The following is a 20,048-nucleotide window of genomic DNA, read 5'->3' as shown; positions in this document are numbered from 1 at the left end:
ATGTACTCATTCTGCAGAATAATCTACTTTAAATGATTGTATTATAATTATTGATGCATTTATGTGTTTATCACTTTAATGTAACATGAAAGTTGGTTTCATACCGGTCTGTGTGCTGCTGCTCTCCTCTTAATAAAGTGTGTTGTCTTCCCGTCGACCTGCAACTTTTGGTTTTTCTGGGTCCAAATTTTAAATGCAAAACCTTTTATCAACGTTTGTCGAATTTTTCTGAGCCTTTTTAAGTTTTGTGTTTTTTTTCCCAAATTTTTAAAGCATTTTTTTTTGGACATTTGTCACTTTTGTCACTTTTTTGGACATTTTTGTCACTTTATTAACATTTTTGTCCCTTTTTTAACGTTCTTTTATCAATTGTTTTTTCTTCAAATGCTATTAAATGTACTAAAACAACCAAATCCAATGAAAGTAGTGAACTGATCATTTATATAACTTGTGAAGAGCGTTGTAGGGAACCATCCATGTTATTTTTTTGGACAATTTGGTTGAAAGAAAACCCAAATTTTCTGATATAGAAACTTGTTGAAAATGGGTCAGATTAGACCCCAGGACAACAGGAGGGTTAAACACAGAAGAGAGGACTGCTCTCCTATAAACCACTAACATGGTTGTGACAACAGACACACACATTATAAATATGAATATATCTGCATGTCTGATGACGGACTTCATCTTTGAAGAGAAGAGAAAAGCAGCCGGGGGCGCTGGTCTGGTTTACCGTTACAGACGCTGGTTAACTGTCCCGACCCGAGGAGGCTATACTCCAAATGTAGATAGATAGGTCTGGCAATGCAATAGTACCCTTTTTATGACATATGTATCCACTGTGGCGTTTTTCACGGCAGGGATCGCCCCTCTTCTTCCCAGCATCGGACTCTTGGGGCCCTATCTTGCACCAGGCGCAGCACAAAGCCCGACCCAAGTGTCTTTGCAAGTTTAAGACCGACGTAGTTGTCAATTTCCCGTCCAGCGCCCGTGTCGTTTAAATAGCAAATGTACCTGCACCCATCTTTGCACCCATGGGCGTGCTGGTCTTACAGGGAGGTGTGTTCAGATGCATTCTGGGCGTGCTGGTCTTACAGGGAGGTGTGTTCAGGTGCATTCTGGGCGTGCTGGTCTTACAGGGAGGTGTGTTCAGGTGCATTCTGGGCGTGCTGGTCTTACAGGGAGGTGTGTTCAGATGCATTCTGGGCGTGCTGGTCTTACAGGGAGGTGTGTTCAGGTGCATTCTGGGCGTGCTGGTCTTACAGGGAGGTGTGTTCAGGTGCATTCTGGGCGTATTGCTATCTTGAGGCAGCCAACAACAAAAACAAAAACCTGGTCCATGCAGAAGATTACAAATAAAAATATTACGGTGTAAATCCTCCATCATAATAGCAATGCTCCAAGGTCCAAACGCGCCTGGCTTTTAAAGGGAATGGGAGATGATCTCTGATTGGTTGATTGTATGTTACGCCCAAAACACACCTCTGATTAATGAAGACACTAAGTACAACCCTTTTGAACCATGCGCCCGGCGCACGGACCCTTTTTTCTGCCGTCAAACTAGCAAAAGTGGATTTGGACACGCCCTAAACACACCTGCACCAGGCGCTTCACGCCGTGCGCTTAGATCGTTAAAATAGGGCCTGTGATGTTCTTCGACATCAAACATTTGATGCGAGAAATAATCTGCAACTTCTGAATCTGTCTTCACTTTAGATCGCCAACAGTCAGTTTAAAAGATTATTTAGGAGTTTTCGAGAGGCAGCGAGTCAACTTTATGCAAATGAGGAGCGGGACACTTGATGCCATGTCTCTCGAAAGTTGCTGCAACGCTACCAGAATGCATTGCAAAGCTGCTTACAGAGACAATGTATGGGAAAGCTGGAAATGACGCTGGCCTGTGGACACGTACCTGTTATACAAGTTTCTGTTCCATTTAACCGTGCTGCAACCGTGATGCCATTTCTTTCTTGGAACAAAAATAGTTTTTCTAAGCTTTCACACCGGTAATGAAGACATCAACCAATCCAGGGCATTCTCATAAACGACTTTGCATTATATCGTCCAAAAACTTATGGACACCCATTCGTAGGATGGCCGGCTAGTCATGTGAGGATTGGTCACAATGACAGTTAAGTTTAGCTGACAAAAGGTGACTTTGAGCCGGGTACGGAGCACCGTGAGCGTAGGTTTCAGCGGACGTTACCGTTAAGTTTAGGCAACAAAAAGTGAGCATAATGCGGCGAAGTAAGTTTAGACACAATACGACTAGTTAAGATTAGAAAAAAGATCATAATTTGGATGAAAACACTCCTGGGACATGAACACCCGTTTCCTGGGTGAAAGTCTTGTGTTTAACCAGGACATGAACTCCCCGTGGACGTATGTATACGTGGAATACATACAACATACCGGGCATTACTTTCCGTAGCTATATGTGACACGCACACCAGGAAATGGACCCACAAATGCTCGACTCGTGAGTAAAGTTCAGTGGTTTTATTTGAGCACAGTAAAACGTACAGGTGACAGTGTCCAAGACAGGATACAAGGAAAACATACAATCTCACACAGGAGTAAAGAAAAGACTGAACTTAAATACACAAGACAGGGGAGACAATGAGACGGAAAAACGTTAAAACACCCTCAAAATGGGAGGGGCTAGAAAGTAATATTCAGTTGGTAGTCATATACAATTTCACCGCTAGATGGGAGAAATTCTTGCACAATGTAGCTTTAAATACTCTGGAACATGTAAATAATAAGAAAAGTGTATCTACCCTTCAGTATTATAAACAGTTATTTGTTGATCTATCTAATATATATATATTATCTGTGTTTTTTGACGTTATGTGAAATCTATGATGTCTGACTTTGTACCATATACATTCTTAATAAAGTAACAAAAGGCAAACTGTGAGCTAACTTTAGATTATTAAAAAAGACATTTAAGAGACTGTATGGTCTAGCAAATCTATCATTTTTGTTGAGTTGCAACAATCCCAAGTTTCAATTCATATTTCTTAAGAATATTCACTCACTTGAAAATCACACTAAGGTATATATGCCCACAGTATTCATCCTATGTGTAAATTATCAGAACAGTTATTGCACCGGGTGGCAGCGTGAAAATATGTTTTCTAAAATAGCACAATGGACTGAGGATGGGAGGAGGATTCGGTATTCGGTTTTGGCAGAATCTTAACCAGTGGATTTGTTATTAGGCCGAACCCCAAAAATATGGATTTGGTGCATCCCTAGTTCTTGCTGTTAGAACAGATGGGTGAAGTGCTAAAGGCCCATCAAAAATCACTCTTATTGGGTAATATGCAAGAAAACATTCACCCTAAATACTGCAGTATAGCTGACAGTCGTAGCATTTTTACTACGAAGCAAGATTTGGGGTTACCAAGGTAACTTCAGGTCTCACCCAGGGTTTTGTGTATCATGACGGTGGGTTACTTGTTACCGGGTTACAACGCCGAGAACAGTGAATTAATATTTTTCTCAGTCTATATTAACTAGTAAAGATGAAAAGACAGAATTTAATTTGGCTATAATGTATATAAAATGACCACTGTAGGAACATGGTTATATAGCCTCACCTTTGAAATAAGCCACATTTTAACCATGCACGGGCAAAATAAACAAATGCAGGCCTAATTAAAGGCTAAATTACAATAACTAAATAGACTAATTAAACTAGCTAAACACACACTAACTAGAGACTAGAGAGCAATTACTACAGTAGGCTATAACTACTGTATAATAGACATCATTGACTTGGAATGAACTGGATTTGCTACGTGTCCCTGGGGGATATCTCCAGTGTGGTAAAGGTTAATTTAATGTACAATAAATGGTAGCTTAAGTCACTCACTACACTTTGTGAAGGAAGCGCCACCTCATGGTGAAACCCTGTCAGTGAATGTAAGGGTGTGGTTACAGTGGCTTCTGGCTTGGAGGGGAACATGTAGATGGCTTCATCTGTATATCCAATTATTTGGTGATCTATCTTGTATTTAATTTTAAAATGCTGTGTATTTTCCCTTTTTCTATTTTTACTTTTTTTTGTCATTTCTTTTATTTTAGTCTGTCAAACAGTGAGCCTAACTTTGTATTCTTATAAAGGCATCAAATATACAGTATGTTTCTGTGAATCTTTCAGTTTTGTTGTGTTGTCTGTTTGTACTTGTCTGTTCTTCTGGTTGTTGTACACTTCCATTGTAGAAGAAAGATGAGGAAACAAACGTGTATCTTGTTTTCAATCTATGTTAAGGTATCTTTCAAAGAGGCAGTAACACCTTCCTCACAGAGCTGCACTGAGAGGAGGAATGTCACATTTCCTGAACTGCAGGTGAAAGTTTGTCTGAGCGACAGCAGAGCTGCAGTAGAGACAAGTCTCTCCGTTTCTCTCGAAGGAAACATTCAACTTTATCCAGCAGCTTTTTCTCAACAACAGCCGAACCTCCGCCAAACACTGGTGAGTACACTGAGACAAAATGCACACAAGAATGTATTGCTTATAAAGGTCAGACAATTGACGTTTTACAACTTAAATAACTGTGACACGCTTTGGTAAGCAGCCTTGAACTTCAAACTCTTTCCTCTCAGCCTCCCTGTCTAAGGTGCTAATGTTAAAAAACACTTTCTTTTTCTTATACTGCCCATGGCTGCTGCATCTGTATTAAAAAAAGTTAAAACCAGAGCTTTCAGAACAGTGTCAAATCTGTGGTTTTAGGGGACTGTTTTCTAGAATACGTTGACCTCACTGTTTGAAGCTTTGGCAATGTTTCACATCCGACATTGTAACATTATTGATATGACAGAAAATACAGAAAAGCATAATAGGTGACCTTTAAAGATGTGAACTAACCACAGACTGCTGGCTAGTTCATGGAATCACGGCAGTGGCTCGCTGCAGAATTTATATAAGTGAAACACAATGGAATTCTGCATTATTATTGCATATAAAATTCACGAATATGTAGGGTTGTACTACAGACATTCCTTCTCTTACATCACAGTGCTGCTATTGCTGTTTAGAAGCCGGTGAACCTGAGTCAAAGCAGCGGCTGTATATTTCCTATACATTCTTTGCAATAAATGTCCCTCGTTATTTAGATATTTACAAGCTTTTGTCATGAAGCAGCAAACAAAGGAAATGTTGGGTCTTTATCAGCAATAACTTAAACTGGCTCCTATAAGCTCTGCTCCCTCAGACGCTTCGATAAAACAAATAATAAAGACAAATACTGGCTAAATATATCACAGTATATCATTATAAATGTGGTAAGTTCAACACTGAAGTGTAATTAAAAATATTTAACATGAAGTGAACATGAACATGAAGTGAGATTTTCTGAAACAAATTAAAAGATGTCATTACAGTTTTGAGTTTTCATATTTTTTGTCCTCAGAGTGTCGATATGTCTGCTGCCAGCAGTCTGCTGAGTGAAGATCAGTTTCTCTGCTCCATCTGTCTGGATGTGTTCACTGATCCAGTCACCATACCATGTGGACACAACTTCTGTGAAGCCTGCATCACTGATCACTGGGATATTGATCTTCCCTATCAGTGTCCTAACTGTAAAGAGGGTTTTAACATGAAACCTGAGCTGCAGGTCAATACTTTGATCTCTGAGATGGCTGCTAAGTTCAGACAGTCAGCTCAACTGATACCAGAAGAAGTTCCCCGTGACGTCTACTCAAGATCCAAAAAGAAGACCTGGATGTTCTTCCTGGCGTGTCTGATGTGTGTCTTCATTTCCTGGATGGTTTCAGAACAAAAGAAACATGATTTTGTTCTTCTGAAAGAAGAATATGAAGAAAAGAAGATCGAGCTGTCCAAGACACAGGCTGAAATTCTGCAGATGATCCAGAAGGAGATCAAACACTCAATGGAGCTCAGTAAGGAAGACACAAACAGACAGATCTTAACTGTGAAGGAGTCTGTTGAGAGAAGCCAGGCCGAGCTCATCGAGACGATCAAAGAGAAACAGACAATGACAGAGAAACTGGCTGAAGGCTTCGTCAAAGATCTGAAACAGGAAATCTCTGAGCTGAAGAAGAGAAGCACTGAGGTGGAGCAGCTCTATGTGGCTCAGCAGGAGAAACTCAGGAAAGTGATCATTGAACTGCTCCCTGAGTCTGATCTGAAGAGGGTCCAGCAGTATGAAGTGGATGTGACTCTTGATCCTGATACAGCTAATGCCTGGCTCATCCTGTCTGATGATGGAAAACAAGTTAAACATGGTGATGTGAGGAAGAATCTCCCAGACAATCCAAAGAGATTGAATTGTTGGTTTGATGTCTTAGCAAAGCAGAGTTTCTCTTCAGGAAGATTTTATTACGAGGTTCAGGTTAAAGGGAAGACTTATTGGTGGTTAGGAGTGGCCAGAGAGTCGATCAACAGGAAGGAAATCACTCTACCATCTCTTCAAGATGGTTACTGGACGATATGTTTGATAGATGGTGATTCGTACTACGCCGGTGCTGACTCTGATGTCCTGTCTCTGAAGTCTCGGCCTCAGAAGGTGGGGGTGTTTGTGGATTATGAGGAGGGTCTGGTCTCCTTTTATGACGTTGATGCTGAAGCTCTTATCTACTCCTTTACTGGCTGCTCCTTCACTGAGAAACTCTACCCATACTTCAGTCCATTTGTTACATTTCACGGTATAAACTCTGCCCCTCTGATCATCTCTCCTGTCAGTCATTGAGTAGATCAACCATTTGATTTTCTAGATTCACCTTCATTTAATGTACTAAGTGTATATTAGTGGTGATGTAATGTGTATACAAAGTCTTTCAGTGTTGTCACATGTGCGTCTTACTACAATACACAGATTATTGGAGTTAATGGAATTAACTTCCATTCATCTGCCTCCTAAACTTTTTAATTAACTTCAAATATGGACACATATTGAACCAAAAATGTATTTGACATGTACTGAAAACATTTACCTCATTCGTCTCACCAAAGACCATAATATACCCAGATCCAACTTTTTCCGGGTCCCACAGATCCGTAGTTTTGGCAGAAAGTCTTCCTCTCATTCCCCCACCTTTCACCCAAGAATCATTTAGATAATATCTAACATTTATACAGTTTGAAGTAGATTCTATCATTCCCGCCTCTTAAAAAAGTAAGATACAAAATGTGTAAAGCTCATAAAAACTTGGAGTCCTTTTTTTGATTTCATTGAACAATTTTCACTCAATGATTGAGCTGTATTGATAATATTTGCCTTCTGTTATTACACTGAAGATGATCTGATGGGAAACTTTTATTGTCGTATTCTGTGTTTGTTTCTTTTTTTCATCTAGACCAGTGGATCTCAAGCGTTTTTTTCAATAATGTTCCCCCTTTGAACAGTGTTTTTAAGCCATGTACCCCCTAACCAGCGCGAATAATTTTTGGTAGAAAAAGAAAGTCTCTATAAAGAGGAAGAATACAGCGATGTCAGCGATAGATTTGGGAGAAACTGTGGAACGAATTAGAAATTGACTTGAAAAAGTGTAAAACAATTAACCGATTAAAAACATTATTTAAACATAAGGTGATTAACAAATAGAAAACAGAAGTGTGAATACCAGAAGGTACACAAAATGTATTGGACTTCTTGTGGGTACTGGGGTATATAGTGTATACTTAGTTTCTGTAATTTTCATTTTATTTTTGTATGAAAGAATATAATTTTATGTAAAAAGGGTAGGTGTAATAAGCCTAGGCTTCAACCTACACCTTTTCAGTCTCCTCTGTTTCTTGTATGTATATATATATATATATATATATATATATATATATATATATATATATATATATATATATATATATATATATATATATATATATATGTATTAGTGTTGTTGTTGTTGTTTTTTGTTTTTATTCAGTTCATTTTTGCTTTGTTTGTGGGAGTAAAAACAACAATGTTATTTTCTGAATGTTATCAGGGCATTGACTGTTGTGAGTTACAGAGGGCCGGAAAAAATAAACTAAACTTAACCAAACTAAACTAGATTTACTAAACAACAGCCTTGGACCTGGAGAACATTTACATGCTGATGAAAAAAGGAGACAAAAACTTGGAAAAAGCAAGAAGGAAGGAAGGCAAGAATAGGTCGAGAACACGTACCCCCTACAGTCCTCCAGAGTACCCCTAGGGGGACACGTACCCCCTGCAGTCCTCCAGAGTACCCCTAGGGGGACACGTACCCCCTGCAGTCCTCCAAAGTACCACTAGGGGGACACGTACCCTCTGCAGTCCTCCAAAGTACCACTAGGGGGACACGTACCCGCTGCAGTCCTCCAGAGTACCCCTAGGGGGACACATACCCCCTGCAGTCCTCTAGAGTACCCCTAGGGGGACACAGACCCCCTGCAGTCCTCCAGAGTACCCCTAGGGGGACACGTACCCCCTGCAGTCTTCCAAAGTACCCCTTGGGGACACGTACCCCTATTTGAGGAACACTGGTCTAAAGCATTGTGGGAGAAGGGGGGGCATTATATTAACATGTTTGTTTGGTTGCATGTTGGATTTGTATTGTCTTTGGTTTTCTTATTATCTAAAAAAAATCCAAATAAAGTTTGGAAAAACAAAAAACTTATCAGTGATATTTGTGGAACTGACTGACAGTAAATATGGGTTCACCACAGATGGCAAGATGGCTGCAGGTGGTAGAGGTGTGCTTGTGGCTCTCCAGGTATATGTATTTCTGGCAATTATTTTAAAACCAGATGGCCAGTGCTTGACACTTTTTTCAAGTGATAAATCGGATCCTGATCCTTTAAACCAGCAATCTGATGCCTTCATTCATCCTGGCTGACTTAACAAACATTTTAGACCCCCTGTGGTAAAACTCCAGCGAAACGATGTGCTGGTCAGCGTGATCCGTCTCTTATTATCTGGAGACATTCATCAATTCAGCCAGTTTATACAAATGGCTACAACGGCTGTTATTCCACGGAAATGATAGAAGAAGGAACTTCTACCTGTGAAGTTACAGCCAGGTGCAAACCCACACTCCCCTTGGCACGCTCCTTCAACAGCGTGTCAATATCAGATAACGTGCAAACTAACCTGGCTGGTAGTCACTGCTGTTTCGGTGCTGTAGGGGCCCGGTGTGGGGTGCACCGTTTGCGGGTCGGGAATCTGGAATATCGGCATGTGAAAGCTGTGTGGAGCGGTGCTGCCCAAGCACGGTGGCTGGAAGCCGGCATGTTTCCAGAGCTGCCAGTGAATGGAGCAGCTGCGATGACAACAAACCACGGTCATGTTCCGTCCACAGCAAGTAACGATTATGTCTGTTTCTACAATGCCAACAATGCCACAAAATGATGAGAGCCGCGCCATAAATGACTGTTCAATCAACATAGAAACTAATGAACATGATATGACTGTCAACAGACGCTACAGGAAACTGCTAAATCCAGCAATCACAAAAAAAACGGAAAAGAAAAGTATTTCACACAGATAATAACTCTAGATTAATCTGGGACCCTAAAGCAAAACCAAAAGGTATATTATGTGGACATTTAAACATACGCAGCATCAAGTCAAAAAGTGACCAAGTCCAACATCTTCTTACTGACTTTTTTGTCACTTTTTCCCACGTTTTTGTCACTGTTTTGTCACTTTTTAAACATTTGTGTCACTTTTTAAACATTTGTGTCACTTTTTCTGACATTTTTTTCACTTTTTTGTCACCTTTTAAACATTTTTGTCACTTTTGACGTTTGTCACTTTTTCAACATTCTTTTATCAATAGTTTTTTCTTCAAATGCTATAAAATGTACTAAAACACCCAAATTCAATGAAAGTAGTGAACTAATTATTTACTTTACTTGTGAAGAGCGTAGCATTTGTTTTTGAAAGAAAACCCAAATTTCTGATATAGAAACTCTTTGAAAGTGGGTCAGATTAGACCACAACAGACACACACATTATAAATATGAATATATCTGCATGTCTGATGACGGACTTCATCTTTGAAGAGAAGAGAAAAGCAGCCGGGGGCGCTGGTCTGGTTTACCGTTACAGACGCTGGTTAACTGTTCTGACCCGAGGAGGCTATACTCCAAATGTAGATAGATAGGTCTGGCAATGCAATAGTACCCTTTTTATGACATATGTAGCCACTGTGGTGTTTCTCACGGCAGGGATCGCCCCTCTTCTTCCCAGCATTGGACCCTTGGGGCCCTATCTTGCACCCGGCGCAGTCTTGTGTTTACCCAGGGCATGAACTCCCCGTGGACGTATGTATACGTGGAATACATACCGGGCATTACTCTTTGTAGCTATATGTAAGTATGAATTTCCCCTTGGGGATCTATCTATCTATCTATCTGTCTATCTGTCTGTCTGTCTGTCTGTCTGTCTGTCTGTCTGTCTGTCTGTCTGTTTATGTGGGCTCATGTTACAACAACAGGCTGCTGTCTGAACCATAGACTGGATATATACGGCGACCGGTTTGGACTCCCTGTGCCTTAGGGCAGAATAAGGGCATGTTTTACACTGGTCAATGATATTGTGGGGTTTGGGGCTTGGACAGGGATCTGTGTACTGGTGGGGAGGAGTCCTTGTCTATGTGTATGTAAACTGTTACAGGCTGCATGCTATAAAATGTCTTCGTCATGTTTTTCTCTGATTTGTATCTAATGTGTGTGAGCTGTTTTTTTGTGGGTGGTTGTGGTTAATGCATGTGTCAACACGCAAGTGAAAGTGTTCAGAGGGTTGAGCCTGAGAGGTGGAGGAAGAGTAAGGAGGAAGAGGAGAGCTGCAACGTCACATTTCCTAATAATGAAAGTAAAAGTGTGAGCAACAGCAGAGCTGCACACGAGGCAAATCTCTCCGTTTCTCTTGAAAGAAACATCCAACTGAATCCAGCAGCTTTTTCTCAACAACAGCAGAATCTCTGCAAACACTGGTGAGTACACTGAGACAACATACACTCACTAAATACTTGCTCAAAGTTAAATCCAGAATCTGATATAAATATATTATGCTATGAAAGTCATATTTTTTGATAAAACAACTTGTAAATTGTGGCAGAACTTTAAAACAGATGGTAAAAACCAATCCACAGTGACTAACTCTGACTAGTTAAAGGTAGACGGAGGTCAGTCATAGTTAGCTTTAGCTACAGCTATTTTACAGACTTATTTCTGACCGGTTTCCTGTGTGAAATCAAAAGCTCAGGAAGTTCCTCTCTGAAACTGCTCTTCTTCCTCTTTCTAAGAAATGTGAATAAATAACTTTTATATTTAAATGGGATTAAAAATGTTATAGTTTGTACCACTTCTGGACCAAACGTATTGTCAATAATAGGAGGTAAACTCTGGAATAGCTCGCCCCCCCCAATCAGAGAGGGTCCTACCTTCAGCACCTTTAAAACTCACTTACAACTAACCAGAGATGCACTCACTTCTAACTGTCACACATTTCATCACCCAGACACTTTCACTGTTACATTGAATGCAGTATAGAGGTGGATGAATAATGTCTTTGTCAATGTATATGTCACCATTATGTGTACCTTTTAATGTATAGTGAATGAGTGCTGTATGACTGCTGGCTGTCTCTATGTTAGTCCTATGTCACCTGCCTAGGGACTGCAGATGAAAAGTAGCTATTTTTATTAATTCTGGCATATTTACATGGTATTTTTTCAGAATCAGAATCAGAATCAGAAAGGGTTTTATTGCCAAGTACGTTTTTTAACAAATACAAGGAATTTGTTTTGGTGTTGTTGGTGCACGTCACACATTCTCTAGATGGAATATTAAACAATATAAGTATAGGTATAAACAATATAAGTATATGTACACAGTATGTATTAAATTAAGAATCAAGAACAAATAAAAATATAAATAAAAAATAAAGAGCAAAGAGCATTACAGCAGAGAGAGAACAGTGGCATGAAGAGCCAGAGGTGGAGAGTCAGGGTGGTTTCCAGGCCTTGTTAATAAGGTTAGTGGCGGAGGGGAAAAAGATGTTCATGTGACGTGAGGTTTTGGTCCTGATGGACCTCATCCTCCTGCCAGAGGGGAGTGGCTCAAAGAGCTTGTGTCTGGGGTGGGAGGGGTCGGCCACAATCTTTCCAGAACGCTTCAGAGTCCTGGTGGCGTATAGGTCCTGGAGCGGCGGCAGATTGCAGCCAATCACCTTCTCAGCTGACCGAATGACACGCTGCAGTCTGCTTTGGCAGGTTGAATTTCTTCAGCTGCCGCAGGAAGTAGCCTACATCCTCTGTTGTGCTTTCTTGACGAGGGAGCTGATGTTCAGCTCCCACTTGAGGTCCTGGGAGATGGTAGTTCCCAGGAAGCAGAAAGACTCCACAATGTCAATTGTGGAGCCACAGAGGGTGATGGGGGCAGGTGGGGCTGAATTCTTCCTGAAGTCCACAACCATCTCCACTGTCTTTAGAGCGTTGAGCTCTAGATTGTTTTGCTTGCACCAGGTCACCAGGTGGTCAGCCTCCCACCTGTAGGTGGACTCGTCTCCATCAGAGATGAGTCCGATGAGGGAGGTGTCGTCCACAAACTTCAGAAGCTTGACGGACTGGTGACCGGAGGTGCAGCTCCATTTATACAATGTATATATGTGCATGGTCCCTATCAAATAAACCAATAAAATTAAAAGTAATCAAATTATCACAGCGTAATGTATGAAAGCCCTGAAAGGCAAGGTGAAACAAATTGTAGCCATTGTTTGGCCAAAACCTTTATTTATCTGTTAGTTTTTTAAGTTGATCTACTATGTAGGAGATGTTAAAGGGGTGATAGAATGATTATTTAGGGTATTTCACACTGTTCCTTAAGGTCTCCTAATAGGATACCTAACATTGGTTGGGCTGAAAATTGCCCGAATGCTATTTTATTAGGCCCTTAACTACCCTGTGAATATGGCTCTATTTGGAACAAGAGCTTTTCTTCCAAATATGGTATGCTCATGAATATTTAGATGAGCTTCGCACTGATTGGTTTGAGCGAACCCCATAGAAACACATTGGAGACGAGACAGCAGGTCTCATATTTCAGACACTGCAAAGTTATACGTTGTTTGTCGGGCTATTTCGTTATTAAATTCACTTCTGAGACTTTTTTAAGCGAGAAATCAACTATATAAAGCTCAAATATAGGCCGTTTTACGAAAATTGATGGCTAATTGCAAATTTGGTAAGATGTGTCCGGCTTTAGGAGCTCCACACAGTCTGACGAGAAAACGGCAACCTCCATACCCAGTGAAAGTCACCGTTTCTCGGCTACTGGACTACCGGGGCTCGGGGCTCCGTGGAGCTGGCTGGCTGCCAGCTGCCGGCATAACTAGAGTATATTTAGTTTGAATTTTGTCACGCCACTTATATAACATTCACCCCAAGGTCTTATAAAGCTAGCAATGGTGTCCGATTTCAATTTAATGCATTTTTGTGAACATTAGGGATTTTGTTAGCTGCTACTGTCCCTTCAATCCTATGTGTACAGATCGCGGCTAGTTAGCTTCACTTTCGGCATAATTAAAGCATATTTGTGAGAAAGCCATTTCAAATTAAGCACTTAGTGCACGATACAAGGGTAATAGCCAAATGCAGGATGAACAAAGGTTTTTACCTTCTCATTTAACGATAAATGTCCGCTGTAAAACATAACGGGACTACATAGGCACCCACTGAACAAGACATTTCTAGGCGACCAAAATGTTCCAGGTAACTTTGCTGAAGTGAAAATACACAGTGAAAGGGTCAAAGTTTAAGAAGAAAACACAGATAACAGCCAAAAACAACTTGAGGTCTATTTTATGGCGTTTTTCCATTACATGGTACCTACTCAACTCACCTGGACTCTACTTGCATTTTTTGGTTTTCCATTACGAAAAAAAGTACCTGGTACCTGCTAACAGGTACTTCTTTTAGTACCACCTCCGTCGAGGTTCCCAGCGAGCTGAGGCGATACCAAAAGGTGACGTGAAAGCGACAGACGGGGGTGTCCTGAACAAACCCGCCATTTTTAAATAGTTTAGCCAGCTGTGTATTTTTTTGCAGTCTGGGTCTTCTAGCAACAACAACACACTTTCCATGTTCTGTGTGTGTGTCGTTTCCTGTGGCTGCGCTATGACGACCAGCCACGCCCGCCTCACGCATGAGGCAGTACTAAATCTGCAATGGAAAAGTCGAAGAGTCGAGCCGAGCCGAGCCGAGTAGAGCCCGTACTAGCAGTGGGAAAATGCCATTATTGTCCAGTGTTAGCATGGTTAGCATTGCTAAGCCTCTGTCCTGATTGACAGGTCCTAAACCATCCCCTGCTTTATTGTCTGTTTTAAAATAAATGAGACCATCATTTACTAAATGAACATCATGCTGTGGGAAGAAGACTTGAAACTAGCGATTGAGACCATAAAGTCATTAAACTGCAAACAGAGATGGACGGGCCCTCGCAAACCCCCTCACGGGTTGGAGTAACCGACGAGGTATAGGTCCATATCCTCGACGTTCCACTTCTGGAATTGCTCCGTTGCCAACAGAAATTCCCCCGGATGTCCTTCTTTTCGGCTGGATGTCCGTACCCTTCCTCTGTCTCTGTGTTGGCGTTCTAACCCCCTATGGATTTATGAGGACTATGGTTAACTGCTCCTCAGATCTCTGCAGGGTAAATCCAGACAGCTAGCTAGACTATCTGTCCAATCTGAGTTTTCTGTTGCACGACTAAAACTACTTTTGAACGTACACGTGTTCCACCAAAACAAGTTCCTTCCTGAGAGGCACCGTGGCTCCGTCCGGAGCTTAGCACCGCCCAAGATGATTGTGATTGGTTTAAAGAAATTCCAATAAAACCACAGCATGTTATTCTCCCATCCAGGAAGGTTGTGTGGACTAGCCAGACTTTCCTCTGCAGCGCTGTGGAGGAAGGTCTGGTAAAGCGAGACTTCCGATGGGACATTGTTCTAGACGGCTGAGCATTTGTTAGATATGACTTAGACTTTTTTTCCTGGCATTGAAAAGAGTGCAAATGTGTAACTAACGATACGCGATGAATGATAAACAGTTCATGAGTTATGAAAGATTCTTAGCAAACTGTCACCATAAAAAGAACTCTCTGCTGAGTGCTACGATGCCTTACACAAGTGTCTATGAGAAAAGTTTAAATAGTTATGAATGGAGCTAAAGTATAGGGGTGGCACCATAGACTGTTAATATTAATGGACAAAGCATCCGGTTCGGCGAAGTGCTGCACATGCAGAAGTGCGTTAAACCTGCTTTCTATCTGAATTCCTGCAGGGGGCGACTCCTTAAACCTGCTTTCTATCTGAATTCCAGCAGGGGGCGACTCCTTAAACCTGCTTTCTATCTGAATTCCAGCAGGGGGAGACTCCTTAAACCTGCTTTCTATCTGAATTCCAGCAGGGGGCGACATGTGCGGTTGCAAAAGGAGGTCCGTTTCTGTAGAAGTCTATGAGAAAGTGACCCACTTCTCACTTGATTTATTACCTCAGTAAACATTTTCATAATGACTTCTTCACACAGCATGATGTTCATTCAGTAAATGATGGTCCCATTTATTTTAAAACAAACAATAAAGCAGGTGATGCTTTAGGACCTGTCAATCAGGACAGAGGCTTAGCGATGCTAACCATGCTAACACTGTGGACATTAAAATAGATCTCAATTTGTTTTTGGCTGTTGCCTGTGTTTTCATCTTAAACTTTGACCCTCTCACTGTGTGTTTTCACTTCAGTAAAGTCTTCTGCAACACAGAATGATAATTTTTTTTTTAAATTATGATCTCGTTGATTTTAAAATCGGCGATAAAGCAGGGGGTGTTTTAGGGCGTGGCTATGATGAGATTGCCAGTGAAAGTGTGTAACGTAACGTAGAGTGTAAGGGCTCCTCCCTCACAAACTCGACGACTCATAGCAGATCTCCACAAATCAATGGGTCACGTCACACATGCTCTGTCCATTAATATTAACAGTCTATTGGGTGCAAACATAAGAGTTTTTTTGTAAGTCTTAACATGTTACATATGACTAATATAATAATCACAGTTTTATTTTCCACATTTCGTCCTCAGAGTGTCGATATGTCTGCTGCCAGCAGTCTGCTGACTGAAGATCAGTTTCTCTGCTCCATCTGTCTGGATGTGTTCACTGATCCAGTCACCACACCATGTGGACACAACTTCTGTAAAGCCTGCATCACTAAACACTGGGATATTGATATTCCCTATCAGTGTCCTACCTGTAGAAACGGTTTCAACACGAAACCTAAGCTGCAGGTCAATACTTTGATCTCTGAGATGGCTGCTAAGTTCAGACAGTCAGCTCAACTGATACCAGAAGAAGTTCCCCGTGACGTCTACTCAGGAACCAAACTGAAGACCTGGATGTTCTTCCTGGCATGTCTGATGTGTGTCTTCATGGCCTGGATGGTTTCAGAACAAAAGAAGATCGAGCTGTGCAAGACACAGGCTGAAATTCTGCAGATGATCCAGAAGGAGATCAAACAATCAATGGAGCTCAGTAAGGAAGACACAAACAGACAGATCTTAACTGTGAAGGAGTCTGTTGAGAGAAGCCAGGCCGAGCTCATCGAGACGATCAAAGAGAAACAGAAAACGACAGAGAAACTGGCTGAAGGCTTCGTCAAAGATCTGAAACAGGAAATCTCTGAGCTGAAGAAGAGAAGCACTGAGGTGGAGCAGCTCTATGTGGCTCAGCAGGAAAAACTCAGGAAACAGAAGAACCTGCTCCATGAGTCTGATCTGAAGAGGGTCCAGCAGTATGAAGTGAATGTGACTCTTGATCCTGATACAGCTAATGCCTGGCTCATCCTGTCTGATGATGGAAAACAAGTACATTGTTGTGATGTGAAGTATCTCCCAGACAATCCAAAGAGATTTGATTCTAGTGATTCTGTCTTAGCAAAGCAGAGTTTCTCTTCAGGAAGATTTTATTACGAAGTTCAGGTTAAAAGGAAGACTTATTGGCGGTTAGGAGTGGTCAGAGAGTCGATTCAGAGGAAGGGAAGCACTCTACCATCTCTTCAAGATGGTTACTGGACGATATGTTTGTTGAATGGTGATTCGTACTACGTCTGTGCTGACCCTTTAGTCCGTCTGTCTCTGAAGTCTCGGCCTCAGAAGGTGGGGGTGTTTGTGGATTATGAGGAGGGTCTGGTCTCCTTTTATGACGTTGATGCTGAAGCTCTTATCTACTCCTATACTGGCTGCTCCTTCACTGAGAAACTCTACCCATTCTTCAGTCCACTTGTTCCAGATGACGGTAAAAACTCTGCCCCTCTGATCATCTCTCCTGTCAGTCTCTGAGTAGATCAAGCATTTGATTTTCTAGATTCACTTTCATTTAATGTACTAAGTGTATATTAGTGGTGATGTAATGTGTATACAAAGTCTTTCAGTGTTGTCACATGTGCGTCTTACTACAATACACAGATTATTGGAGTTAATGGAATTAACTTCCATTCATCTGCCTCCTAAACTTTTTCATTAAGATCAGATCCAACTTTTTCAGGGTCCCACAGATCCGTAGTTTTGGCAGAAAGTCTTCCTCTCATTCCATGATTCTGTTTTCTTTGTTTTCACAGGAAGTGTAAAACAATTTCAAATGCAGAAAAATCAAAGTGAAATAAAAATGTGGAAAATAATAAAGAGAGAAAATCAACAAATGTGTTTCAGTTGCAGTTCAATCTGAACAAAATAATCAGTTTCACTTATTGTAAGTAGACTGAAACGTTTCACAGTTCACTTCAGTAAACTCAACCTTTCAAATGAAGTTCACTTGATTCACTTAAAGTTCACTTCAATTCGGTTCAAAAATTCAAGATCCAATTCAAAAATCCAGGAAAAGTTATACTCCGTCCATTTATGAGTTCATGGGCTAAAAAGTTCAGTAATGTGCACAAAAGAAAGTCTATGAATCCCTTTGCAGGAATATTCACTGGTCACAGTTCCATCAAAGGTAACTGCACGATTGAACAGTTCAGTTCTGATGACTCACTGACAGAAAATGGTAGTTTGCTTACCAGTGTTCAGTAGGAAAAGAGGAAAACAATATACATCACCACTCTTGGTTCGTGGATGAGGTGCTGAATGATGACCAACGGATGGCAGGGTATTGTTTCTTCACTCATTGACCCTCAGCGATTGTCCTCGCGATCCTGACGACGGCAGCTTGATTCAACGAGGCCGCAATCCCAGCTGACGGATACACAATGAGAAGACGAACAACACACGACCCTATCCGACGACTCAGCCAATCTTTTTCTTCACACGACCAGCAGCGTTTTAAACAAAGAAAACACGAGAGTATTTAACTCCTACGCGACTGAAACTTAATGAGACGAACGGGTCTTTTTGCCCAGCTTCACGCACGAACACGGCAGAAAACTACTTTTAACACTTACTTTAACAAACTTGTTCACATAAACAAACACTCAGAGGCAACGTCATGCAGCTCTTATATTTGTCTAAACTCAACTTTTTATCGTGACTGACTACCCGAGATCGACATTCATTTTCAGCTTGCTGCTGCTCTTCTCCACTCTCTCTCCTCTCTCCTCGTCATATCCCAAAATGGGGGTACGTGTCCCCCTAGGGGTACTTTGGAGGACTGCAGGGGGTACATGAGATATTTAAAGCCCCAGTGTGTAACATTTGTAGTTGTTCATTATCAGAATCTGTATTGCCCTTCACAAACTTGACCTTTTTTATGAATATTTACCACCACCATCAATTCCAAGTATTCCTATTAGCTTGGAATTTTACATTTGCGCTTGCATGAACTGGGGTAGACGCTCCATAATGATGCTCCATCTTGAAATACGTTAGCCGGTAAGAGACATACAGGACATACTGCTCCTCCTTTCATGTTTTCTCTGTCACATGATAAACTCACAGGTGCTGCTAATGCTGCTAATGGGTATCGTAGCTTCCCGGCCCCGGCAAGTTTGAAGAAGGAAACATGGAGGACCACACATATTCAAAATCTAAACTTCAGGAACAGGAGTCTTCTTCTTCTTCGCCCAAAAAAAGAAAAAGGATATTGAAAAGAGCAAGAGACCAGCGTCATCAGAAAAAAAGAGCTGCTTTGGAGGCTGCAGTCTCCTTTTCTTTCTCTCTCCTTTCCGTCGGGTGGCGCGCGTGCCCGCTCGTGGTGTGAAGCGCGCGTCCACGCCGCTCTCTCATCCATGAGATCCAACAACGATGGCTGATAGACGGCCTTTTGTACACCTTCGCACTTACACAATGTAGCTTTAACTAAATGTTTAATAGTTACAAGGCTGTTGTCCAGAACATTGTTACTCTTTATGTACTTTTTTTTCCTACCAAAAATGTGACATTTGTGTCTCCTTCTTTGGACCTATTCTTGTCTTACTTCCTTCTTTCTACCATCTTTTTTTCCAAGGTTTTGTCTTTTTTACAGTTTTTGTCTCCTTTTCTCATCAGCATTTAAATGTTTTTCAGGTACAAGGCTGTTGTTTAGTAAATTTATCGGTGACATCGCTGTACTGTTTTTCTTTATAGAGACTTTTTTTCTACCAAAAATGATTAGCGCTGGTCAGGGGGTACTTGGCTTAAAGAAACAATTCAAAAGGGGTACATCATTGAAAAAAAATTGAGAACCACTGCACTAAAGCATTGTGGGAGGAGGGGGGGGGGGACATTATATTAACATGTTTGTTTGGTTGCATGTTGGATTTGTATTGTCTTTGGTTTTCTTATTATTTAAAAAAAAATGCTAAATAAAGTTTGGAAAAACTAAAAACTTTATGAGTTGTGAGGTTTTCGGTGGAACTGACTGACAGTAAATATATATATATATATGCCAACGGGGAAGTCCAACAGGCAACGGTAAAAAAACTCCAAGGGAAACAGGAACTCAGGGAAAACCGCTCAAAAGGCTGAACACAAGGAAAACATAGAATCTCACACAGGAGTAAAGAAAAGACTGGACTTAAATACACAAGACAGGGGAGACAATGAGACACAGGTTCAACACATAGGGGTGAGGACAGGTAATCACACAGGCAGG

General features: G+C 41.2%; 2 protein-coding genes across 4 annotated transcripts in view; both read left to right on the top strand.

Annotated features, from left to right (window-relative positions):
- Window positions 1–20,048, top strand: part of LOC116036403 (NLR family CARD domain-containing protein 3-like) — a 1,020,880-nt gene that overhangs the window by 268,935 nt on the left and 731,897 nt on the right. The window lies entirely within an intron of this gene.
- Window positions 4,297–17,602, top strand: LOC116054914 (E3 ubiquitin-protein ligase TRIM39-like). 3 transcript variants are annotated; one of them, XM_036003670.1, is made up of 3 exons: window positions 4,297–4,483; window positions 5,421–6,121; window positions 16,729–17,602. In XM_036003670.1, exons 2-3 carry the CDS (start codon window positions 5,430–5,432, stop codon window positions 17,321–17,323), a joined length of 1,287 nt encoding a protein of 428 aa, XP_035859563.1. In that variant the 5' UTR covers window positions 4,297–4,483; window positions 5,421–5,429; the 3' UTR covers window positions 17,324–17,602. The 3 variants fall into 3 exon arrangements, with proteins under 3 accessions (XP_035859563.1, XP_035859562.1, XP_035859564.1); XM_036003671.1 differs by lacking the exons at window positions 4,297–4,483; window positions 5,421–6,121 and adding exons at window positions 10,780–10,929; window positions 16,070–16,426 and having other exon boundaries at window positions 16,583–17,563; XM_036003669.1 differs by lacking the exon at window positions 16,729–17,602 and having other exon boundaries at window positions 5,421–6,937.

The sequence above is a fragment of the Sander lucioperca genome, chromosome 7, assembly GCF_008315115.2.
Source record: "Sander lucioperca isolate FBNREF2018 chromosome 7, SLUC_FBN_1.2, whole genome shotgun sequence".
NCBI classification, from domain to species: domain Eukaryota; kingdom Metazoa; phylum Chordata; class Actinopteri; order Perciformes; family Percidae; genus Sander; species Sander lucioperca.
Note: the sequence above shows the minus strand (reverse complement) of the source record. Positions and strands in the feature narration are given on the sequence as shown.